Genomic DNA, 27,172 nt, shown 5'->3' with positions numbered 1-27,172 from the left:
GCATCAAGAAAACAAACAACTCAACAAAAATGTGGGCTTGAGAGTTAAACAGAGTTTACAAACAGGCCAAGAAAATGTTTTTAAAGTGCTCTACATCCTATTAACCAGGGAAATGCAAATCAAAACTTTAAGATTTCATCTTAATGTAGTCAGCGTCGGTAAGAGTAAGCAAACAAAGGGTAACAGATGCTAGTTCGGGTACCAGAAAAGGGGACCTTCATTCTTCACCGTTGGTGGGAATGAAAACTGGTGCAGACATTAGAAATTGTTGTGGGAATTCGATCCTGTGGATTTCTTGAATTAGTAAATAAGTGTGGAGATTCTTCAATAAGCCATTAATACATTTGCCTTATGGCCCAGCTGTAACAAGCCTAGGCATACACCCAAAGGACTCAGTATCCTGCTATATAGACACCTGCAGACACCTACTTATCTGTGTTCATTACTGTTCTACTCACAATAGCAAGAGAACAGAAACAGCCTATGTGTCCATCAACTGGTGAACATACAGTGAAAACGTGTTAAATACACATGATGGAATTTTATTTAGCTATAATGAGTAATTAAGTTATTAAATTTGCAGGTAAATGGATTGAAGTGGAAAACATATCAAGTGAGGTCACCCAGGCCCAGAAAGGCAAATGATGCATCTTCTATCTTACATGAGGGTCCCAGGTTCGAATCTTTATGTTTATGTGTTTAACATGGAGTATCGGTAAGTACCAGTAACTGGAACGGGGCCACGGAGAGAGCAGGGACTAAAACACAAGTGATATGAACAGAGAAAGGGAATAATGTGGAGGGAAGGCTTGAGGAGGGGGATGGGAAGGCAGGGCACAGGAAGAAGGGGGGGGTACACAAACTAAGGATGTTTGGAAAAACTAAGTTTTGTTGTTGTTCGATTTCTGCTCTTTTGGGGGACCCACCACCCAGCTCCCAAATAAATCACACACAGAGGCTTATTTCTAATTAAGAATGACTGGCCTTAGCTTGGTTAAGTTTCTTGCCAGCTTTCCTTAACTTAAATTACCCCGTCTACCTTTTGCCTCTGGGCTTTTCCCATTCTTTTACTTCTGTACATCTTACTCTAACTCCATGGCTTGCTGTTTGGCTGGATGGCCCCTGGTTCCTCCTCCTTCTCTCGCTCCTAGATCTCCTTTTTCCTTCTCCCAGATTTCTTCTTCTATTACATTTCTATGCCTGACAGCCCTGTCTATCCTTTCTCCTGCCTTGCTATTGGCTGTTCAGTTCTTTATTAGACGATCAGGTGTTTTAAATAAGCACAGTAACACAGCTTCACGGAGTTTAACAAATGCAACATAAACAAAAGCAACACACCTTAAAATAATATTCTACAACAAAGTTTCCTAAAATATGTATGTATATAGGCAAGGGTGTAATCGGAGCTACCTACACGAGGGGCCAGGATACAATACTGGTCCCAGAAGCCACAGTTACCAAACAAAGAGCCCAGCACCAAGTGCAGGGTACTTCCCTTTGACTTGCTGCTTGGGAGGAGGTGTCCCAGACACCCCCCAAACAATCGCTATCCCTGGTTATCCAGAAAAGCTTGACGGTAAGAGCTTATTGATGAGGATACCACTTGCTTTGGTCACTGCACATGGGAAAATCAGGCAACAACGTGGCCTCCGGTACACACTGGCTGCAGTCCTGGGATGCCCATGTCAGATTAACCTGCAGAGCTCTGAGACAAAGTTCTGTGGCTTTTGAGCTACCGAGTGTCTAATAATTTGTTATAGTCACAGTAGAAAATTAATACCTCCACCAGACTGAGCTCCAATAACAGATAAGGAAACTGGGGAGTGAAAATGCTCTTCTAACTCGGGGATAAAGCTTGTTTACAGTCTTCACTTTTTTGGGACCATTTTTTTTTAATTTTTTTATTTTTATTTTGCAATACAATTCAGTTCTACATATCAGCCACGGATTCCCTTGTTCTCCCCCCTCCCGCCCCCCTCATCTTCCCTCCAGCCCACCCCTCATTCCCACCTCCTCCAGAGCAAAGCCTCCCCTGCGGACTGAGATCAACCTGGTAGACTCAGTCAAGGTAGGTCCAGTCCCCTCCTCCCAGGCCGGGCCAAGCGATCCTGCATAGGGCCCAGGTTTCAAACAACCAACTCATGCAATGAGCACAGGACCCAGTCCCACTGCCTGGATGCCTCCCAAACAGATCAAGCCAATCAACTAACTGTCTCACCCATTCAGAGGGCCTGATCCAGTTGGTGACCCCTCAGCCATTGGTTCACAGTTCATGTGTTTCCATTTGTTTGACTATTTGTCCCTGTGCTTTATCCAACCTTGGTCTCAACAATTCTCGCTCATATAAACCCTCCTCATTCTCACTAATTGGACTCCCAGAGATCCACCATTTTTAAGAACTACAAAGGTAAAACATCACCAGCAACACCTGCCTGAGTGACCTCGGTTTCTGTGTTGACAACAGACATAGATGAATGTGCTATTCAATGGTGTGTGGGTACTCACTGTGTTTGATTAAGAGCTTTAAAACTGCTCTTTTAAGCTCAGGATTTTTTGTGACAAACATGCTAATCAATCCTCTTTCCCCTTATTTTAAGCAATTGCAAAACTTTTACCTACTTCTTAAAGAATCTTCTAAAGTATAATCATCTAAAATCCAAATGTATTTGGCCACTATCTGTCTTTCAGGAATTGTTCTGGCCATGTTACTTAAAATTGCTTGCAGTTATATTTTCTTTTTCTTTTATAAAACTAATATTGCATTTCTTTAACTCTTCATAGTCATGAATATTCACAAGATGACTTATTAAAATGAGATTTTAGTCATTTTGCAAAGTCCTTGGTTATTTTTAAATTAATTTTATGAGACTGATAATTTTAAATTATTTTCATAAAGCTAACATAGGTTCCATGTGCCTTAAACTGGTTAGTGGTTGGTAATTTCCCACTGGCGGTGCAGTGATTATAAAATTATGAATAAGCTCTCTAAGTAATAGCTGGCACCCAGACAGCCACACCAGCTCTTCCCAGAAATCATGAGCTGGAACACACACAGATAATTGGAGTTGGAGGCAGCACCCATAATGCTCCATTTCCACTGACTGCAGACAAGGAAGCAGGGCCTCAGCCTGCCATCTCATCTTGAGTAAGAATGCAAGTTGGCATCTGCCTGTGGATCTCAGATTGCCATCTTGTCCTGAGCAAGAATGCAAGTTGGCATCTGCCTGTGGATTTCCTTATACTCAAGAAGCTAATCTGTGATGGTGATTTTTGTGTGAGTCTGCAAATATTTTTCTCAAGCTGTTCAGACTTTGAGAGAAAACTTTGAGCATGAATCTACAACTTCTGGTAGAATTAATTGATGCAGTTCTGCTCTTTGTACAGGGGGAAGGAACACAGAAAGCATATCCAGCTTGTACAGAAGGGATTTTCTTTTTGTTTTTAACCAAATATATATATATATATATATATATATATATATATATATATATATATATATATATATATATATATATATATATATATATATACCTTGATTATTGTTCCTTCTGAGCAGTTACATAAAACACGGGATCTAGTCAAGAGACTAATGAGACAGCATCCTGAGTGTTTTGCCTCTCCCAAGTGTCCGCCAGGAGGAGAAATCACTACACTACAGGTAGCAGGAACAGAATGGAATGAACTAGTGGCTTTTATGTTCTCCCCTGGCCACAGCCAGGTGAGAGCCTTACAGCATTCTCAAGGGAAAGCAAACCCTCTCTTCTATGTTTGTGAACACAAGCCGGCAAGAGCAGTTTTCATATTCTGCACTTGGATTTTCCTCTGTGGCAGCAAACTTGGACTTCACACACTTAGAAAATTTCAGAACTAACCTTTGTGGTTCAATAGTGCCTTGCCTTGAGTTGTTGGCCGATTGTACCACTGAAGATGATAGATGAGTACAGCCAGACAAACTAATTTGTGTAGCAGAGATTAAAACTGACAAGCTGCTCTTAGGCGCCATGATGAGACATTTACACATCCTTACTTCATTCCTAATGTAATTCTTTAAGAGAAATTTCTTCATAAGCCAATTTTTATCTATGATGTTTTGCTCTGGATTCCGTTGGGCTGCAGCAGAGCAACCTGCTCCACTGGAAGTCCCCGTCCTTTAATGAACACATTGCACATTACACTGAAACCAGTTTGGGCCCTTTCAAGCACATAATTGCATGATGTGAGGGATTGCTAGAGGATTAGGGAAGGATGGCTGCCTCTCCAAACTGCTGCTCTGTTCTGTAGTTAGTTATCAGGTCACTGCTGGGTCCCACTCTGCTGTTTCTGAGGCTCCCCTTGCTTATCTGATATAAACACAAGGTGACACACTTCTGACAAACACTGAAAACAAGGCTGGCAATGGCCCTCTCCTCCTGCCAGCTTTGGCATCACTCATGGCTTCAGGGGCATCCTCTGTTCTCTGGGTTTTGCCCATCACCAGCTGGACTAGAGGCCCTGTGTACAGCCATATGGTTGAACTTTCTCCAGTTAATTGTGGAATAAAGTTGGAAGACAAAGGAGGAAAAATAAAATAAGGACAAAGGAAGAAGCTATGAAGTGAAAGCCAATTCCTCACGAGGGAACTTCACATCTTTGGTGTAAATAAAGGAAAAATACAAAGTTCAGAGATCCATGCATGAGGATTCATGAAGCTTGGGAAAGGAGGTCTCATGAGCAAAAATGTAGGCTGTAGGCTGCCCAAGAGTTAAAGTCCTTTTATAAGTTGGTCTCAGTTCTGATAGCAGTTCGAGACAGGCAATTAGTTTGAATCTCACAATCCCCTCTCTGAAGCAGGGCTGACATCGTCTCCTGGTAGTAAACCTGCAAAGGTGATGGCAGGGAAGTGTGCTGACATTTAGTCTGTACAGGGCACCTGCGTCCAGCCCTGGATCTGCCCCTCAACAGCACAGGCTTCCACAGCAGAGTCCTTGACATTCACAGACAGGACATGCAGGAATGTGGAGGCCAACAAAGGTTTCCCAGTGAGGTCTGAGCTTGCTTTACCCAGCAGAGCTGTATTAGAGGATTGCTTGACCATGTGCATGGTTACTAGGTGATTGGAAGGGTCTACACCTGGCTGAGCTAGGGGGCGGTCTTTGCTCCACTCCTTGGCATTCCTATAAATAGCCCTTTAGAGGAGACAGGAGGGGGCCAGTGGATAAGGATCCAGGCCCTCCTGAACTATCATGTGTTTTATCAATCTTTCTCCCCTCTATATTTCTATCTAAATGTTTCTCACTCCTCCTTCCTCAAGAGTACCCTGGGGTAAAAGTGGGAGTGGGTCTTCCACACAGGAACAAACATGTCCTCATGTCCTAGTTCCTGTTTATTGCTTTGACAAAACACTGACCAAAACTGGCTTGGGGAAGAAAGGATTTATCTGGCTTACAGGTCCCAGCCCATCATCAAGGGAAACCAGAAGAGGAGCTCAAGGCAGAAATCCATGCAGTGCTCTTCTGTGGCCACCACTTCAGGTCCTGCCTCCAGGTTCTTGCTTTTTTATTTCTTTAAATATAATTTAAATAAAACCAAAAAATGTTCAACTCTACCACTGCTCACCTGAAGAACCTTAAGTTGAGCTTAAAGGAAAGAATTGAAATACGAGTTAAATATTTGAAGTGTTAGTATCAACATAAAAATACATAATTTAAAAAGCCTTACTTAATAAAAATGGATGTGTGTGTGTGTGTGTGTGTGTGTGTGTGTGTGTGTGTAGGTTCAGATGTGTCATGGTGTGCATGTGGAGGTCAGAGGACAACTCTGGGCATTGGTCCTTTCCTCCTATCTTGTTTCAGACAGAGCTCTTTGTTGATAAACATTATGTATCCCAGGCCAGCTTCTTGTGAGCTTCCAGAAATTCTCCATTCTCGGCCTCCCATCTCATCGTGGGAGTGCTGGGGTTGAGCACACAGGCTACGGTGCTCGCCTTTACATGGATTCTGGGAATTTGAACTCAAGTCCTCGTGCTTACAAGGCCCATGAGCCATCTCTCCAGTCCTAAAAATGGCTTTCATTGACTACATAATGTATATGTATTCCAACACTGCCATTTAAAATCATGCTTTTGAAGAACAAATAACATGAAGAAATATCCAGGGTATGGAAACAGAAGAAATACTGCAACTATAATTAATTAAAAATAAATTTCTGTGTATATATGCAGAGTATTAGAAGCGGTTACCAGTGAGCAAGAATAAAGGCAATTTCTATTATCTTTTCTGTGTTTCCCTTTGTTTCCCAAATTCTCCACCACAAACATATTAGTTTTATATTTAGAATAGAAGCATTCAATTTAGAATATTGTTGGATTAATTAGCTCTTCAAAACAATCTAGTAACCTAGTGAAATATTAATGCTTGATCCAGCCTAAAATCATCATGTGATCATTTGGGTTTGAATTCTATTCAGCCAATGTCTGTATAATTTAACAATTAACAGGAAAACAGTTTTTAGTTTGTCAAAAAATTGGCTTAACCAACATATTCATTAGGGTTCACTAAAGGCAATGGACTTGTGTGGGTAAATGTTGGCTTCTGTTACTGTCACAGCATGCTAATGCATCTTTTCCTACGCTGTAGTCAGCACACGGTATAGATTAATGATCAGATTTCTTTTACTTTATAAATTGTTTAGGCTAGGCTGGCTGGCCAGCAAGTTCCAGAGATCCTCCTGTCTCTCCCTCCCCAGCATTGGAGCTATATACAGGCCCAGGCTGCTGTGCCCAGCTTTCATGTAAGTGTTGGAGATCTGAACTCAGGTTCTCTTGCTGGAACAGCAAGCATTTTACCAACTCGAGCTGTCTTCTCAGCCCTTGGTACTGCTTTTTAGTTGACTTTTTAAGTTAGCATACAAAACAGTAAGTTTCCTTATGGCATTTCCCAAAACTCTTTTTTCTAACCCGATTGGACAATATCATTATTTAACTTTGCAGTGTGTCAAAAAGACAGCTTTGGGTCTGCACTGTGGAATACCTTCATGTTTTTGTTTGTTTGTTTTTTTTATAATTTAATTTAATTTTACATGTCAGCCATGGATTCCCCTGTCCTCCCTCCTCCGGCCTGCCCCACACACCCCCCCTTCCCTCAGCCTACCCCCCATTCCCATCTCCTCCATGCCAAGGACTCCCCTTGGGGATTCAGCTCAGCCTGGTAGATTCAGTCCAGGCAGGTCCAGTCCCCTCCTCCCTTCACCCAGGCTGAGCAAAGTGTCCCAGCATAGGCCCCAGGTTCCAAACAGCCAGCTCACGCACTAAGGACAGGTCCCGGTCCCACTGCCTAGATGCCTCCCAAACAGTTCAAGTTAATCAACTGTCTCACTTATCCAGAGGGCCTGATCTAGTTGGGGGCTCCTCAGCCATTGGTTCATAGTTCATGTGTTTCCACTAGTTTGGCTATTTGTCCCTGTGCTTTTTCCAACCTTGGTCTCAACAGTTCTCGCTCCTACAATCCCTCCTCTTTCTTGCCAATTGGACTCCTGGAGCTCCACCTGGGGCCTGGCTGTGGATCTCTGCTTCTGCTTCCCTCAGTCATTGGATGAGATTTCTAGCATGACAGTTAGGGTGTTTGGCCATCCTATCACCAGAGTAGGTCAGTTCAGGCTGTATCTCGACCATTGCCAGTAGTCTATAATGGAGGCATCTTTGTGGATTTCTGGGGACCTCTGTAGCACTTTGCTGCTTCTTATTCCCATGGGTCTTCATTTATCATGGTCTCTTTTTCCTTGTTCTCTCTCTCTCTGTTCTTGATCCAGCTGGGATCTCCCACTCCCCTAAGCTCTATTTCCCTCGACCCTTGGACTTCATTACCCGCCCCGCCCCACGTCCAGTTTGCTCCTGTAGATCTCATCCATTTCTCTGTCATTGGGCAATCCCTGTGTCTTTCTTAGGGTCTTCTTTTCTAGGTAGCCTCCCTGGAGTTATGAGTCGCAGTCTAGTCATCCTTTGTTTTGCATCTAGTGTCCACCTATGAGTGAGTACATACCATGTTTGTCTTTCTGAGTCTGGGTTACCTCACTCAGGATGATTTTTTTTCTAGATCCATCCATTTGCCTGCAAACCTCATGATGTCATTGTTTTTCTCTGCTGAGTAGTACTTCATTGCACACTGAAAACAGCTTATGCTGGAGAGGATGTGGAGCAAGGGGAACCCTCCTCCACTGTTGGTGGGAATGCAAACTTGTACAGCCACTTTGGAAATCAATATGGCGCTTTCTTAGAAAATTGGGAATCAATCTCCCCCAAGACCCAGCTATACAACTCTTGGGCATATTCCCAAGGAATGCTCAATCATACCACAAGGGCACATGCTCAGTTATGTTCATAGCAGCATTATTTGTAATAGCCAGAACCTGGAAACAACCTAGATGCCCTTCAACTGAAGAATAGATAAATAAAATGTGGTACATGAACACCTTCATCTTATAGGACGATGTAGACAGACACGGAGTCACCTCTAGGTTCACAGTCCCATCTGCACCCCACAACCCCTTCAGCTTTTCCATGCCCATTCTCCACGGGCATTTCACGTGCTGTTCACAGCTTTAAATCCCCTCTCAGAAGACACAGCATCTGTGACCCTGTCTCCCCTGCAGGGCCAGTTTCCTGTCTTTGCCATCTGGAATTTCAGAACATTTCATTCAACTTTCTAAGTCTCTCAGTTACAAATAATTTCACTCTATTTTGGGTTTTTAGCTACCATTTCAACATGTCTAAATTTTTGCTGGCTTTTCCTTGCCTTTGGACCTTTACAATCATGGGTCCCTAATTCTGGGAAGTCCATCCTCCTGATTTGCTTGAGTAATTTTGCCTCATTTTTGTAAGGATGTGAAACACCAATTTATCTGGTAGGTCAAAAGCCAGCCTTGCTATAACCCAAGCATAGTCTGATATGAAGCCCTTTAACTTATTTCCCTTTCTACTTTGAACATTTTCTGATGTTGCTTGCTTTTTTTTTTAAACTTGTCTATTTTAATTTTAAAAACATTTGTTCATCAACAATGTTTACAGATTCCCGGCATGTGAGTCTTTGAGATTCAGGAACAATGATTCAGTATTTTCAAGAGTTCTCAGAGTTTTCAAAACTATGGCACTTTACATATTCTCCTGACAGTCTTCACTCTCTATAATTTGAATAGCTAAATTCCTGCTTAAGGAATGAAATATACTATTTAGAAGCCTTAGCCAAGTGGTAGTGGTTCATGATGTTAATCCCAGGGAGGCAGAAGCAGTTGGATTTCTGTGAGTTCGAGGCCAACCTGATCTACAAAGCAAGTTCCAGGACAGCCAGGGCTACACACAAAAACCCTGTCTTGAAAAACAAACAAAAATCGAAGAAGGACGAGGAGGGGGAGGAGGAGAAAAAAGGGGGAAGGAGGAGGGGGAGAGAAGGAGGAGGGAAGAGGAGGAGGAGGGGGGAGGAGGAGGAGGAGGAAGGAGGAGGAGGAGGAAGGGGGAGGAGGAGGAGGAGGAAGGAGGAGGAGGAGGGAGGGGGAGGAGGAGGAGAGGGAGGGGGAGGAAGAGAGGGAGGAGGGGGGAGGGGGAGAGGAGGAGGAGGAAGAGGAGAAGGAGAAGAAGAAGGAAAAGAAGAAGCCACCGCCGCCACCTTGTACATGTATCATGGCAAGGACCCACACAACAGCATATTTTGTAAACAATAAATACCTTTAAATTTACAAATGAGTGATAACCAAGGGTACAGCGTGTGTTCTCCATTTTGTGGTAAAGAGCCTGGAGTCTTTAGTCTAAGAACCAATCTCACATTAGTTTCCTAACTCCCTCCTTCCCTCTCTCTTTTTCCCTTCCTCCTTCCTTTCTGAGTGGCATTTAATCAAGATTCAGATGGACTATAAGCACCTCTTCCTATCACTCATAATTTTAAATAGAATTTTCTGAAATTCAAATCACAGCAACCGTAGTGATTTGAACCTGATAGGCTCAGCTTGAAGAATAAGAAAAAAAGTATATGCTTAAAATAAAATATCTTGAGTCATTAGAAAAATTTCTGTATTCTGCTTATTTACTAGCATTTTCTCCAAAACACACCCCAAGGAAAAAGCAGAAGACACAGTGTGTATGATACTGTCCTTGCTATGGATACTTGCTGTCAAATCTTAGTACTCCATGTCAGTATCCTTCTACTGCCGTGAGAGTACCATGCATGAGTCCAACACTCCCCACTTACAAACAAGACCAGTATTACAACAAATACTGATGTGCCCACAGAATCTGAGAAGTGCCACATCGCCTCTGTTTTCTGTTATTAAACAGAATTTCACAGCTTAGGTCATTGGGGTGGTTTGAATGTCAATGGACCCCATAGGCTCATCTGTTTGAATGTTCGGTTCTCAGTTGGTGGAACTGTTTAGGGAAGATTAGGAACTATGGCCTTGGAGGAGGTGTTTCACTGGGGATAAGTCTTAAGGTTTAAAACCTTATCAAGAGTCCCAGTCTTTCTCTCTCTCAATCTCCACCGCCCACCCTGCCCCCTGCTTGTGGATCAGATATGAGCTCTCAGCTGCTGCTCCAGCATCATGCCTGCTTGTAAGCTGCTATGCTCCTCACTATGATGACCATGGACTAGAACACTAAAACTGTAAGCAAGTCCCCAATTAAATTCTTCCATTTATAACTTGCCTTGGTCATGGTGTTTCATCACAGCAAAAGAAAAGTAACCAAGAGGGCCACTCATAAGCACTAGCCTGCTGGCCTGTGGTTGGGGTCTAGGAAGTTCAAGAGCACTGGGCTAAAATCTAGGAAAGATGGCAGAAAGGCAAATAAAGTCAGAGAGGAAACCAGCTGCCCTGTTCCTTTTCATCAGGAACCTGCTAATGACATGATACAGCTTTAATCCACAGGAGGGTAGTCCCCTCAGACCTCATCCCCTATAATCGCACCTGAATGCTGTTACAATGGCATCACAGATTTTAGGGGGGCATTCATACCACAATATCCACCCTCACAATTCAATGGGCTTGCAAATCTTCCTGCCAGAGTTGGGCTTATAGTCATCAAAGGTATCAGAATTTCTAGACTCCATGTTAATTCATTTTCTTTTTCCCAACACCAAACACCCTTGTAGAGTTCACCACTTTGCTCATATTAACTTCAGTCCTGTTGACTGTAAGCAGGGGATGAGTTATCCTTCAAGGTCAAATCCACAGTTTAAGGGGCTGAGAGTGTCTCTGTGTGGCCTTCTGACATGAGGGGACACTCACTTTCTAGTGCTTCCCTCACTCTGTTAATTGAATGGAGCTCTCACCCACGCCATAGCTGCTAACAAATGTTTCTAGTGCCCTGTCTCCTTTTGGGGACATTAGAAATGAAGACAGTCCTTTGAAGATACAAGCCTCAAAGATGCCAATTCTTCAACCTGCTTTACTCACAGGTTGGAAGTATTTGGTAAACTGAGTCTCAGTCATAGACTTTGGGTAAGACCCACGTGCTGGTTGCTATTTCAATGTGCTTGTATATTATGAAAAATGCATAAACATTTCTTCATTGTCATCATTTAGGTGTACAAACCCAAATGAGGAGGAACAGGGCCATGACACACAATGAATGAACATAGCTTGCTGTGTTCCTCATGGGTGCCCCTGCTTTTCCAGTCATCCCCCTCTAAGCTGTCATGGCCTTACCGTCACTCTTTCCTTCTGTTCACTACACGGGTGGCAGGTGGAAGCCAAGTGTCATTTGGCACTTAAATTGTGGTCAGCACTTAGTGATTTTATACCAGTCTTGAGAAACTCAAGAAAGATTAAAACACTATATTTCATAGAAGATGGACATTTTCAATGATTCTTCATCTAAGTTTGCTCTCTTGGTGAGTCTCTCTCTGGTCCATTGGTTTACAGGAAATAATATAATTTGTTCAGCAGCATCATAGCCACAGAAGGAGGCACAAGAAGGAGAAATTTATTCTCCCAAATTCTGACTCCCTAAGGACCTCAGGCTCCCATGAAAGCAAAGATTCACCACTCGGGTGCATTATCTCTGTCTCTCCTTAAAGGTGAACTGTGCAACCCATTCTCACCACAGCACTTAGCCTCCCAGAATTGAGCTTAAGTATGCCATTACAAAATTATTCTCACTATTATCTCAAGAAATATGCTTTTGGTGAATTTGTTTTAAGTTGTAATGTCAGTATTTTCAGGAATTTGCAGGACTAGAAGATAGAAGACTCGGACATATCTGAGCCTATTCAAGCAGAATTTTGTTTCTCTAAAGAGAATTATTAAAGAAGTTTTCTCTGTTAAAATAAAGTAAAAAACCATCAGCCTAATGCAGTACTGTAGGAATAGGAATAGAATTCAAGCAACAAATGTGAGCCATATTATGTATTTCAGCCTTCTAGTAGACTCATTTTCAAATGATAAAAAGAAACTCATAGATTTGATCTTGAAAAATACATAATTTTATTCAATGTACCTAAATGTTAATTTCAGCATGTATTGATTTTAAAATGTACTGAGATGTTTTACATTCTGCTTTTTCGTATCCTGGTCATGGGAATGTATTTAGGTCAGGAATGAACATTAACAACAAAATCCTCTTAAGTGGTGAGCTGTTATGGTTCATGCCTTGAATTCCAGCACTTGGCAGGCAGAGGCAGGAAGACTCCTATGGGTTAGAGGCCACTCTGATCTAATATGTAGCAAGTTCTAGGAAAGTCAGGGCTACAGAATAGACCCTGTCTAAAAAGGGAGCGGAAAATGAAAGAAAGAACCCCTCACCTTTCAAAAACTTTTAAAAAATAGTTTAATTCATTCTTTGACAATTCATTAATGTACATAATGCATTTTTATTGTATTCATCCCATTGTCCTCTCTCATCTATAAACTCATTCTGAGCCTTCATCCCAACAAGTCTCTGTCCTGATTTCATGTCTTGTTATTTTATTTTGGTTTTTGATTTTTTGAGACATAGTTTCTTTGTAGCCCTGGCTACCCCAGAACTTGCTCTATAGACCAAGCTGGCCTTGAACTCACAGAGATCTGCCTGCCTCTGCCTCCCAAGTGCTGGGATTAACAGTGTGTGCCACCACCGCCTGGCTTCATGTCATTTTTTTAAATGGCCCTCTGAGTTTTATTAGGGCTGCTTGCACGATCATGGGTATGTCTCCATTTTATCCATGGAGAAAATGTTCTTCACCAAACCTGAAGTTTGCTAATTTCTGCTGGGCTGGTGTCCAGAGAGCCTCAGCCATCCTCCTGTCTCCCAAGCCTGCTCCTAGCCCTGGGGTCACAGATACAGTCACATTGGGCCTTTTACAGAGTTCTGAGGAGCTGACCGCAGCTCCCCAAGCTTGCACAGCGATGTTCTTGTGCCGTGAACCATCTTTCCAGCACAGATCATTCAGTTGGGGAGGTTAACCGAGAAGCCTATGCTAGCAACCCAGAAGGCCGCGGATGAAGCCGATAGTGAAGGGAGCAGCAGTGAATCTCTGCAGGGTCCTCCCAGCACTGCTCTCCGTTTGCTGTTTTCATTGTTTCTCTGTTACTGAGTCTCCCATTACTTGGTTATCCCCAGAGCACCTTCCCAGACCTCCTCTTCATTTTTCATTCTGTGGATTCCAGGCATTGGAACAGCTGTTTTCTATTGTTCTCACTGCTGCTTCTAATTAAGTCTTCTCTATTACAAAATCAACGTTGTTTCTACCCTTCTTATCTACCCTAAAGGTATTTTTGTCTTTCTAAGAGTTTTTATTACATGTAACAAATTGGAAACACTATTAACCACTACAAAAAAGATATAATATTGTTAAAGAGCTCATGAGCCTTGCTGTGGCAATTGGACAGTCATTCATTAGTACAAGTCCAATTATTGCTTTGGAATAAAAATTTTGGTTTGGTTCACTAAATACCATTTATTGGGTGTAGGCCTTAAGGCATGTTGTTTAGTCAGAAAATTTAAAAAAAAAATCAAAGTATTGCTACCAACCATGGATTAATATAATACCAATATTAAAAACCACCTAGTACATGTAAAACTTTGAATGGGGATTTGTGGATAATCTCTGATTCTAAACCTTGCCTCCTTTCAATATGTTACAACCCCCTTCTTCATTTATTCCACAGTTGTTTATGGAGTGGCTGCTATGGCCACACAGATACATTATCAATTATGCATGATCTCCACTCTTAAGCAATTTATACTTTATAATGAGACATATAAACACAAGAATATTGACAAGAGGGAGACTATGTAGGTTGCTTGTTAATTGCACAGGCAATAAAGCCAGACAGATTTGGTATAGAGGCTGGATTTGCATTTTTTTTTTTTTTTTTAGCTTTGTAACGTGGAAAAGTGACTTAGTATCAAAAAGCTGTATCTTCATCTGTATACATGGTGTGGTTGGAAAGACAAGTGAAACTGTGCCCAACATGCATAGTTCTGGCCCTCTAAAGTGAGTGCTTTAGAGTCAGTGCAAGGCACTCTCCTCATTGTCAAAGTAAATAAACCTGCATCTAAGGAGTAGAGGGGAGGGCACGCCAATCATTCCCCAGGTTGAGGGAAGTGCCCTGCTTACCGAAGGGGGATAAACAGCTGATGGTTTGGAAAATTTTGGAAGAGGAAGAGTCCATATGTCTGTGTGTGAAGATGTGTGAGTTATTCTTGGAACTCCAAGTCTTATGAATGTAGTGAGTGTGCAAGAGAAGCAGAGGACATGGTGCTAGGCTATGAGTGTGGGGTTAAAGAATCCAAAAAGCTTCTTACTGTGGCTAAGAGGGTGCTAAAAAACAACATGCCCAGATCCCCAGCTGCAGTCACTGGGATCACCCTGGGGTTCTCTGACAGTTTCTCTTCTCCACAACAAAAGAAAACAATGAAATGCCAGCTGTGCTGCATCATGCTGGAAGATCATACATATCAAAAGGCCATCCTAATTCTGACTATAGTCAAATACCTTCCCACTAACCAAAGGTCCCCCCAGTAACCAGCTTTATACATATTTTAGTGAGAAGAATACTGGAGACTCCACCAGCTGAAAAGTACTGGCCTAGCAAGACTTTGTCATTCTGTGACTGTCCCAAGCCTAAAGCACACAGAGACTGGATGAGGCGCATGCCACGCCCATATGGAGAAGTCGCTCTACATTGTGAGGTATCATGGGGAAATGGAACCTTTTAACAGACTACTGGTAGATAGATAAAACTTCTATCACCCTCTACAGGGATTTTCAAAATATGTTCCCGAGAAACCTGTGTTGCTAAGAATACTAGTTGATTAATAAATTGCTGCATATCCCATGAGGTCTTTAATCACGGTGGTTTGCTGGGCTGCACAGGATTTGTGATTTTATTTCACTTTATTCTTCTTGATGAAGTGATTTATCAAAAATGGACTGATGAGACAGAGTGTGTAGAAGGGTCTGGTCTACTAACTACTAGAAGTTTGATCCAGAAAGGTCTGTAATCTGAAACTTCATGAAGTCAGCTGAAAACCATGGGAATGGAAACTCTGAACTTGTCTTTGTGAAGGTTAAATCAGATACAATGAAGGGAAACTCTCTTAAGACTGACAGAGTCACTCAGCACACAGGAGTCCGTTTTTCCTGGCTGTGTGTCTTCACTGTCCTCTGCTACTTATTGTCCCCAGCAACACACAGCTCAAAGAGAGCCATACTACATGCTAACATTTCTGATCATGAATTCAATGATAGAAATGAACTCTTTTATTTTAATAAACGACCTCTAGGAGATTTCCTTTTTCTCCATTCCAAAAACAGAGGCAGGGTGCCTGGTGCTTCTCCTGACCCCTTGACACAGGCATGTCTACCCCAAATCTTCAGGAACGCTTGTTCATCAGCAATGTGCAGAAAACATTTTCTGCCAAGGGAGCCTACATGGCCGACAGCAGTCAAGCCTCCAGCTTCTCACTGACCCCCGAGTTCCACATTGTCCCAAGATTCTGCTGTTTGCTAGCTAAAGCCAAATCTAGGGAGGAGACTAGAGCTCTGAAGTCAGAAGATTCTTCTGTTTCCTGACATTGATCAATAGCATAATTTAATTAGAAGTGGATGCCAGAGGAAAGGGATTCAGAATTTCCCTCATGTCTTTTGTAAAACAAAAGCTAATGTTAAGAAATTTATTTTCGGATCCGGGTTAATCTTAGAGGAGGCCACTATTCTTAAATAATTTTAAGTTATTGAATGTAGATCTCAGCACAACCGCTAACTTAATAAGAGAATACAGACTACAAGTTTCCTTTTGTGGAAAAATCAAGAACTTCTCTCTTTTAATGACCTCCTCCCTATGGCACTTAAGGATCAGTTTTGAGCATTTAGAGTCTTGCTGCAGACCTCTCGATATACTCTCCACTCACTTCTGGAAGATTCTCAAGCTGAACTCCTTCATCACAGCTTTGCAAAACTCACATAAGTCTTTGAAGATGACGCAGGGTAGTGAGACTTTTGTCATCTGTAGCTGTTCCTTGTAAAAGAGCGAAACAGAAGAGAGAGATCTATGGTGTTTAGATGGTGCCTGAAGATGACATCGTTACTGAAATATTGTATTGCTGTGAAAAAAATAAAGCCCCACTTGCAGACTGTAAATATAAACCTAGCGACTTGAAGCTGTAAGCAAAGCTGAGGTTGGCTCCTGAGAAGCAGGGCCTGAACTGGGGATTTGGACACTTGGCAAGACACCAAAGTCAGACATACAAGAGGAAGGCTGTCTCCAGCCACTTCAGCAACTGACAACCCTGCTATTACTGGAGCCAAGCATGTGCCCTGGCCCCTAAGTTTGACATTTTTGCCTAAAGTGGCTTTAAATAAGCTTCTGTTGTGTGACAATCCTGATTTGAAATGTATGGAATATGAACTTGTGAATTGCTTCCCATTTGGACGAAAGTGGATGATCCTGAGAGCTAGTTTAATCACAAACGCAATGAGCAGCTTCCACTGAGGTCTGGCTTGCAGATGAGCTCAGTCTGGACCTTATGTGAAGGAACAAGTGTCATAGGACAGGGTATGTTTTATAAGTAAACTTTGCTAGCCTGTGTGTCTCTGTGGGACTGTTCTGAGTCAGGTCTCAGAAGAGGAACATCATCCTCCCCTCCCCCAAATACCCAAAGACTTCGCATCCATGAGCTAGAACTGAGAGCAGCCACTTCCCTTTCAGGGAGTAGGGAAAGCCATTTGTGGATAGCTTACCCAGGAAGCAATGGGAATTCTTATTCCTAACTCTACAGCCACCTGCCAAGGCACCTGCCCCTTTAGTCCAACTTGACCACATTTCATAACTTGGTTTCCCCACTGCCACCCTCCCTGTCATCAATACTGTGCTAACTGACTTGCCTCTCATCTTTTACAGAAACTCTTAAGGGGAAAGGGATTCCTCTAATTGGTGTGTCTACATCTCTCTGTCATCAGACTCAAGGGCTCTGATGTCAGCCTCTAATCCACCAGGGTCTTCTCAGTCCTCAGATCACATCACTGCCTACAAGGCTGGGTATGCAAGGTATGGGAATAAGTATACTGTCTACCAAAAGCTTCATGGAGGAAGATGATGTGCCTACTTAGCTTTACCATCATGGCTATGAAGAAGCTGGGCAGGTTGCACTTAAACACCATAGTGTCTTTGTGTGGAATACAACATAATAATGCCCCCTAGAGCTGTGTGGCTGTGTATCACCAGAACCACCAGTGTGGGGGGATGGTGGAAAGTATTCATAAATACTTACAGAGAGACTAGATAAAAGAACGCACAGGCTTGTCCATTACATGCAGGCTTCCGTGCTTCTCCCTCAGAAATTTGCCAGATACCTTCTCCTTTGTGCCCAACACTGTGTCCAAAGCAGGGACACATTTGTCTGTTAGTGCCACAGGAAGTCAGAACTGAAAAGGAGGGTAGAATGGGCAGCGATTTTGTCTTACTGAGGAGAAGAGGGAAAAGCAGCAAGATAAAGTGACTTCCGACACATGACAAAGGAATCAGATGAGTGGCCCTGCACTGTACACTGGCCTGGGGAGCTGCAGGGGAGATGAGAACTCTGTGATCTGCCAGGATCCTAGCTCAGATAAAGTAGCAGGCAACAAGAGCTACCAGGGAATTCCATACACCAAGATAGTATTTATTTTGATAATTCCCATCAAGGCATCTTGCCTTTCAAATCTCTCATTCTCAACTTGAACAATGTGCCTCCCCCCCTCAACAAAAAAAACCTTTCTATTTATTTCTTATTTACTTATTTTGAGAGTTTTCTTGTCTTTGTTTTTTTTTCTCCTTAGCTCAGGCTGGTTTGGAACTCACAGTACCATTCTTGCCTTCACCTCCCAAGTGTTTGGATCTCAAGTGTGAGCCAAGATATCTGCTTCAAGTTTTGATGCCTCATGCCAGTAACAGCAATATATCCTTAACTGTGAAATTTATTTAGTGTTCAGGAAGACACATAAAACATGACAATCATATGAAATCTGCTTTTAAGAAACATTACAAAATAACAGAGGGTGTATTTTTAAAACTATATTTGTTTTTTTTTCTATTAATAATTATTGAACACAATGGGCTTCCAACTCAAACATAACCTGTGTTTTATGACATGACTTTCCTAAATTAATAACCACCTTTCTTTTTTTCTTGCAGAATTAGGTGGTGTACGGTCAAGTTTCCCTTTTCGTGTCTGCTTCTGTCTTTCATTCTTAGTCCTTCAGTTGACTGCCATGAAGTATGCATTGCTGAAGCAATGTGTGAACTTTGAGTAAGTGCAGGGACCCATCCCTAAGAATCTCTCCTCCACTCTGCAAATAATACTCTGTGCTGCAAGTGCCTTGTCAGCACAAGAAACTAAAACTTGAGCTCCCCACACTTGGTTAGATTTAAGGCTCACGCAAGCTCAGTTCTGGGTTTGCGTCCATGGTGGAGGCTCAGTGTGGCCCTGCTGTCTGTGACTACCTGCAGAGACAACTCTACAGGATCCACCTTGTGAAGTCTGCAGAAGAACCTGGCCTAGACAACAACTGCAAAAAGTGAAGTCGGCTCTCTGTGTAAAGAATCTCGGACTAGAAAAGAGCCCTACAAGGTGTGGGAGCAGAGGACACGGAAGCTCACCTCCAACCCAGAGAGGGACTGCTGAAGCTGGGGCAGGGGGGGGGGGGGGGGGGGGGGGGAGGGGGTGCTGCAGATGATGAGTCCTCCTGCTGTCACAGGCGCTGGGCAGGCTCCAGAGCACAAGGCTGTGGCTACCCCTGTCCCACAAGAGAGGGAAGTAGAATCTAGTAAGCTTTAAAGAAAGGCAGCCCCTGACAGCTGTCCAGGAATAAGAGAATGAAAATGGCTAGCAGCCCTGGATGTGGTGAGAGGAAAGGGACGATGAATTATAAATGCAACGTGTGTACACATAATTTGGTGCTTTTCTTACTTTTGTCTCTTTTTGGAAATGGTAGGTTTTTCATCATGTTTTCTGTTTTGTTTTGATCTATAAAACATCTTTTCGGTTTTGTGATGATGATGATGATGATGATGATGATGATGATGTCCTAGAAGGCAGAAGATTAAAGTGAATACTGTCATTAACAAGGCATCGTGGTGATATTCCTTTATGGAGGAAAGCCACCAGCTTGCCAAGCTCAGAAGTAAAGCATCAAGCACTGTATGCCCGTTACTTTCACATGCACCTGCTTAGCTTTTCATTATAATCCTGTGAAATGGGCTGGCATTTTTTTTTTATCACTGTTTCATGGTAAAAAAGAAAATAGTCTCACAGGTAGGTGTCAATCACTTGCCTGAAGGGGGCAGAGGATGGAGCATGAAACCAAGATAAGGGAGAGTTCTTTGACAGAGGCCTCTCACTGGCTGGCTTAGCAGCCCTAGAGGGGCTGTGGAGCTGAGGGGTGAGTGACAAGTGGAAGAACAGAGAGGACAGGGTTCTGTGTGAAGACAAGAGCAGGTCTGGGTCACAGTAAGTTCTCAAGCTGTCCCACTACCCCAGGTTCTCCTCACTGAAGAAGCCCCGCATGCTGTCCATCTGCCACATCTTGAAAGAATGAATGATTGTGTTTATCTGCATTATTGTGGTACACTCAGGCAGAGAACTCAGGAAAACCACTTCCCATCTTTATCTCTGAAGTTGTCATCTCTGGGAGAAAGTGAGAGTTTAAGAGTTGTGGCTGGTGGGAGGTAAGTCTAATCTGCCCTCTTACCTCCATGATGAGGGAGGAGGAAGCTTCCTACACACTGCAGCTATGGTCCTCAGGGCCAAGGTGGAGACATAGTAGAACGGTGCATGGTTATAAGACACTGTACCTGCTGAGAGTCTGGGTGGTTTCCTACTGCCCTGGAGGACAGTGTAAGGGCCGAGAAGGGAAGCTCTGCCCTAGATGATTCCACAACACCCTGCAGTACTGAAGGTTTGTGGTGCATGTTCCCAAGTATTAGTCCTGTGTGGCTGACTTTTGCTGCTTTTCAATGAGAAAGGCTGGTGGCTCACAGTTCTGCTATTCTGTAGACCAGCTGACTCCCTCAAATGCTCAAGAAGTGCTGAATTATTTGCATTCTCACAAACCCCAAATTTAAATGTCTACATCTTTTAGTTATGATTTATCTCATTAATCTTTAGGTTATATTGGCTTTCAGCTGCATCAGTCAGCAACTCCACTCCCACCTACGTACTCAGCCCCATCAGTACACAGCATGGACCAAACTGTCCCTTGTCCAAATTGCAGGCTTGGATGCACTGAACGGTGATTTCAGGTGATATCCAGTGATACTGTCCCAGTAGAAGGACCACCTCTGTGCACTGCGGATCAGAAGGCACAAGGCTGCCCATGCTGTGATTAAGGCTAGAATTCCCAGCCTTCAGGCAAAGTAAGTAGCAAGCAAACCACAACCAAAACTGAAAGTAAAGTCAGACGTGGGTGTCCTGGGTCACAACTCCAGTTCTAATTCCACGGAAGATCGAGATTGAATTTTGGTGTTGTGGGCGCTGGTGACAGTCTTAGAGGACTCAGTTAAATGAGAGGCTGCTCATAAAATGCAGCAACAACAGGATTCCACCCAGATAGCAGACTCTTCCTTCCTATTCGATAACCAGCCTTCCCTAACAACAAACTGACCTCAAAATAAAGTAGCAGCCAGCCTCACCATTTCCCAGCCCACATACACCAGAGTCCTCCTAATGATTGTTTTCTCAGTCTCCGTACAGAGGGTTCTGCTGCCTGCCACCCAAAGAGGAGTCTTCATTCTGCCATTTGGGGACAAATTAGTGAGTTTGGCTCTATGGAGATTTCACATGCATCTCTGTGATTCACTGTGCACACTGTCCTCACTGGCTGTGCTTCTGAACACACTAAAGTCAGTCATGAGGTTAAGCCATGCCATGGGACCTCTTTCAGGAGGGAATTCCTCTGAGAGTCAAAGGCATGAATTCCAGCCTATCTTGCACTGTGGGTTTTTTTTTTTAATTGTTTCTCACATAAGTGTGGAAGTTCTACTGCTCTGAAAAAAAAAAAAAGATTCTTATGTGTATGGGTGTTCTGTCTGCAAACACACACACACACACACACACACACACACACACGTCTGTGTAGCATGTGCATGCCTGGTGTCCATGGATATCAGAAGAAGGGAGTGTTGGATCCCCTGGAACTTGAGTCACAGTTGAGCTGTCATGTAGGCACTGGGAACTAAACCCAGGTCCTCTGCAGGAGAGGCTAGTGCTCTTAACTGCTGAACCATCTCCCCAGCCCCTCTTTGACTCGTTTTGTATAAGTCTATTTAGAGTTGAAATTATAATGCATGGCCCTCAGTTCTACCACCAGTGCTTAGAATAAGAAAGAGAATGGAGGGGAAGGGAGGACCAATATATTATATTGAAGTAAACTCTAAAATGTAAGGAATTCTGAATACTCTCGCTTCATAAAACAAGTTATAGCCAAATCTTCCCAAGGTGCATATCTGAATTTTAATTTCTCCTTGAGCACCATCCAAACATGGCAGGAGCTACAGTTAGAGATAATTAGGGGTTGGGCAAAGTACTTTTACATGCTGTAGAATCACATTGCCCCCTAAAATAGTCTACCAAGTCTATCTATCTCATGTGTCTTATTAAAGCCAATGCCACTTAAAATATATCTCCACTGAAGTATCCCTATGAGGATGTGTGGACACGGAGCAGGGATGTGGCTCTCTCAGGAGTGAGGACAAATGCTTCCAGGCTGTTGTGTCTAGTCCCAAGGCTGAGGATGAGCAGCGGCTTGCCCATCAGACCTCACCCTTCATACTATCCATAGCTTCAGATTTATTGTTCTTTAGTGGCTGCAGTATCAGTCACATCTCTTTAGGGGTACCAGGCTGCACAAATACAAAGTGTCTTCCTGGCCTTGTCTGAACAGCATCCTAAGGGTTCCTGTGTCTAGGAATCTGATGATTATGTCAAATCACTGGACTATTTGATGGGCCTGGAGAGATTTTTAAAACAACCATAATAAGTCAGTAGGTTGCTGAGTCAACTGGCTGATGTCAATGAAATGGCAATTTGATATCTAATAACACAGACTAAACACAGACCAGTTACCCAGCAGGCCACTTCTTACTGATCTCATCATCTTGACAGCTTCACATCTTGTAATCTGCAAAGCTTCTAGGAGAGAAAAGCTCTGTAACCGGCGCCCCCCCCCCCCAGTACATGTATGATGGTAAGGGACAGAAGCTGTAATTTATTCTATGGGGAGAAACAGGGTGTTCATTCTTTTTTTTACAGATGTTGGTTCTACTACGTTTTGTAACAGTAATAATTATTATAAGAGAAACTTTGAAACAAGATAAATTTATAGCCAAGCAGAATATGAGTAACTAGGTCAGTATCCTATGCCCAACTTCTCCAAAGACAGTAGGAAATCCCCACTGTACTCGTAGTTAGAAAATATGCAGATAATTTCTCATGTTGACATTTACAGGTGAAAACATAGTTCATGGGGTTCTTGTAACCTTCTAACCTGCCAAAAAATTTCTGTTTGCACCATAGCTCTTTCTGACAATGTGCTGATATGTATTTTGATGGTACACCAAAGAAATTGAAACCATTTTTTAATGGGCCTATTCTGGGGCTGGGAAGATGATTCTGTGGGTAAAGTACTTGTCACAGTATGGGGACCAGAGTTTGGATCACCAGCATCCAGACAATGTGTTGGGAGGTTGTAGTGGCCATGGTAACCCAAGCACATGGGAAGCAGAGGAGGGGATTCCTGGAGCAAGCCTGCAAGCTTGCTTAACTAATAGAATAAGACAGCTCTGAGTTCCAGTCGGAGACCTTGCCTCATACATAAGGTGAAACAAGACCAAAGAAGACATCAGTCTCTAGTCTCCACATGCAAAGGCACCCAACAGTGCATGTGCACACCACCACATGTGTGCTCTCACTCACATACACATGAATACATAGCACACATACACATGCAGAAATAAACAAAATTACCTATTTTGAAACTGAATTTCTCCTCTGGTACAATCTCATGTTGAATTCACTTTGATTGTGTTGAGAAATGAACTTATAAAGTGTTAGTTAAATGCAACAAATTAGGATCATCCAATGGTCAGTCATCCCATTCTTGCGTTTTAAGGGCATCTCTCTATGCTCTGGACCATAGGGTAGCGGGATTCCTGATTCCTGACCATTGTGGTTGGGAAACTGTTTGCCTTTAAAGCCATGCTAGTTCAGTGAAGTGTTTATTCTGGGAGCTTCATTTCCTTCTTCTTGGCCACCTACACCTCATTCCTTAACCAAGGCAGTAAATGTCTAAAATTGGTGCTGGTTCTGGTAAACATGGTGATGACATCAGCCTGTGTTCCAGCTCCTAAAGAACACTGACCACTCCATCACTTGTGGCCAGTTAGGTCCCAGCAGCACTGTCTTGTCCGCACAGCCCCAGGACAGTCACCATGGGGTTCTCAAAGGCTTGCTTTGTCATGATCACGGATGAGGAGAGGGTGGAGGAAAAGAAGAACCACACAACTGTTTCAAGGGAGAGCTAACCTCAGGTCACACAGCAATATGATGTTCCTGACTTCACTGAACTGTACATATGAAATGGTTGACATGCTAAATTTTGTTAAAAGCTGTGCGTTTATGTGTATAATGGGCAGCAACTGCCCACACCGTGGGGCTGCTGCTCTGAACATCTATTAAGCCAAGCTGCCTGCATCCTAAGTAAGCATCCATTCTTTGCAAATTAGCAAACCGCATTTAACCACAGAAGTTTCTAGCTACAAGTGCCACAGAAGAAAACCTCAAAAACACCATGTGAGAGTGGGGGATAGGGATCATGCGGAAGCTCTGCTTCCTCTGGGTAGTTCTTTGATGGATGGTGTGGGGAGCCAGGGACTGGGGCAGCCTTACCTCCTGTCTCCGGAATCTCATGGACTTGCCCTTATGGAGGGCAACAAGACCCCTGTGATCGCTCGCCAAAGGATGGTGCTGTTACTGTGGAGGGTGTCACTGGGCTGAGACTTCTGCAGTGTACACATTATCTACTAGCTTTCCAGGGGCTGAGGCAACTGCGCCTTCCTGCTCTTCCCTCAGACAGTAGCTAGCTGAGAACTTTTAGGTCTGAGCAGGGCAACAAGGTGTCAAGGTTAGCTGCGGAGTGGAGTGAAGGGGCAGCGGGGTGGCTGAAGCCTTGAGAGCTGGGATCTGTCAGGCTCTTGGGTACCGAACTTTCGCAGTAGAAAATCAAGTGCGGGATTAGAACTAAAACACGGGTCATCTGGCTAGAGTTGTCATCACATCTCGGCTCCTAACGCAGGGGGCAAACGCCAGTCTGCACTGGCTCTGAGCCGCCCCTGCCGACCTCTGCCCCCAGGCTGTCCACACTTTCACCTGCACCTGGCAGGCGGGCTGGTACTTGCAAGATCCACAAGCCGCTGAGAAGCTCAGCTGGAGGCTGCAACCCGAATCTGGGGGAGCAGTGGCCTGGCGAGCATTCGGGGTGCCAGACACTTCCAGAAAGTTTTCATTTATCGCTCGCTACAAACGCCCCACCCTCACAATTACTTACCAATAGCGGAGACCAGCAGACAGACAGCACACACATGATCCCCATGAGTTGGATGGCCGTCTCGGTGGTGATCCGACCCCACTGGGCACTAGACTGAGAGGCGGCGGCCTTGGCCCGGCAGCGGGACACTAGGGCTTTGATGGTAGCCAAGTTGCAGGCAAAGGTGACCACTAGAGCCAGCAGCCCCAGGCAGGCGAAGGCGGAGGCAAAGGCCACACTGCCCGGCTCGCGCGCAGGGTCGGTCTCATTGCCCGCGGGCCCGGTGCTGATGAAGCACCACGTGCCGGGCCACTGCACGCTGTAGCGGCCCACCCCCAGCACTGGCAGCAGTGCGAAGGCAAGCACTGCCAGCCACACGCATAGCAGCACAGCGCGCGTGGCGCGAGTCTTCATGTGGCTAGCGTACCAGTGCGGCGCGCGAATGGCCAGCGCGCGCTCCACGGCCATGGCACTGGCCACCAGGAGCGAGGACAGCCCGAACACCGTCATGGCCAGTCCGAAGAAGGTGCATAGGCGCCCCGATGGGTCGAGCTGCTCCCAGCGCCGCTGCGACAGGTACACGAGGATGACTACCGGGCTGGTCAAGAGCTGCCCCACCAAGTCAGTAAGGGCCAGCCAGCCTATGCACAGCAAGAAAGACTTCTTGCGCTTGCTCTCACGGCGCCGGTAGCTGCGCGATACAAGCAGCATGGCCAGCGCGTTGCCCACGAAACCGGTAACCATCATGGTGATGGGGAAGGCCACGGACACCGAGCCGCAGTCCTCCGCTGCGCTCGACAGGTTGCTGCGCACTTCAGCGGAGCGCCCCGGCGCCCACATGCCGGCCAGAGTGGCAGTGCCGCGGAAAGGCGCGCGGGGCGGAGGCCTTCCGACTCAGGTGTTGGGCAGCTTCGTGCACGGAAGGACGGCGCGGGCCTGGGCTCTGCTCTCCATCGCCCGCCGCCGCCGCCGCCCGCGCCAGGCTGCGGGGTCCCGGCAGGCGCCGCCCGACGCCGCGCGAGGCTCCACCCGCGGCTGGGAGCCCGAGGGGCGGTGCTGCGCGTGGGCAGGCTGAGGGCGGGGTCGGCCGGGATCACCTGGCGCAGCGACCCCTCGGCCCGCACTCACTAGCTCAGGGCACTTCCCGCGTCGGACTCTGTACAAAGTGCTCGACGGATTCCATGTGACAACTAGGAAAAGTAAAGGCGAAATTGGACATATTATTATCTGCGTGAATCACAATGCTGATTTCTGATCATGTTTGGCTGTCAGTGAATTTTTTGTATTTGTTTTATTTAGGAAAAAGATATAATGCTTACAATGAGACCCACAGCTGGGAAAGAATAAGGATGAGCTTGTGTTTTAAATCTCCTTCAAATTACTGCCTTTGAACTAATTCCAAATTCATATTGGGAAAGTGTATTTCTAGGATAATGTCAGTTTAAAAGTTTAACGACAGTCGACATTCATTCTTGGATGTAAAAGCAAGCAAGCACATGGATGAGAGTACATACTAAATTCACATTTTAGCAATGAGAGAAATCCTAGTATAAAAATTTTAAGAGCATTTCAGAATTCATTCATCAAAGAAAATAATGCCACCCTATAGTTGTATCAAAATTTTCTATTTATGGATAATTGATATAATTATAAATTAAATTCTATGATTAATTTATAATATTTATTATATATTAATAATATTTATATCAACATCTCCTCTATACCCCACCCCACTGTGTGTGTGTGTGTGTGTGTGTGTGTGTGTGTGTGTGTGTTTGCATGGAGGTCAGACTTCAGCGTCAGGTGTCTTCCACTGACTCTCTGCTTGGTGAGTCTCCTCCCACACCCCAGCACGGGATTGTAGCACAACAGCTAGGCTTTTACTCAGATGTAGGGAATCCCAACTCAGGTCTTCATTCACTGAGCCATTTTCCCAGGCCCTAAAGCTTACAATGAGAATATGTGTTGGCAACGGTGATTAGTCTCTTTCTCACCTTAACTGAGTTTCAGTAACCCTTTCCTTGTTACAACATTTTCCATCCCTAGTTATCTACTTTTTAGCTGTTCACCTTGCAAATAAGAAACTTTGAGGCTTGAATGGTTGGTTTCCTGTTGGCAGTTTTTGCTAGCTCCAAGAGTTGGTCTGAAACAATACTCCCCTCTAGTGACTA

The 27,172-nt window shown here is 44.2% G+C and overlaps 1 protein-coding gene across 1 annotated transcript in view; it reads right to left on the bottom strand.

Moving 5' to 3' along the window:
* Positions 1-25,963, bottom strand: part of Ptger3 (prostaglandin E receptor 3) — a 74,344-nt gene extending 48,381 nt beyond the window's left edge. Inside the window, exon 1 of the mRNA XM_059266500.1 lies at positions 25,023-25,963. Within this exon, the coding sequence (XP_059122483.1) occupies positions 25,023-25,841 (819 nt within the window). The 5' untranslated portion in view covers positions 25,842-25,963. The remainder of the gene's footprint in view (positions 1-25,022) is intronic.
* Between the last annotated feature and the right edge of the window lie 1,209 nt (positions 25,964-27,172).

Source organism: Peromyscus eremicus, chromosome 6 (genome assembly GCF_949786415.1).
Source record: "Peromyscus eremicus chromosome 6, PerEre_H2_v1, whole genome shotgun sequence".
Classification (NCBI taxonomy): Eukaryota; Metazoa; Chordata; class Mammalia; order Rodentia; family Cricetidae; genus Peromyscus; species Peromyscus eremicus.
Note: the sequence above shows the minus strand (reverse complement) of the source record. Positions and strands in the feature narration are given on the sequence as shown.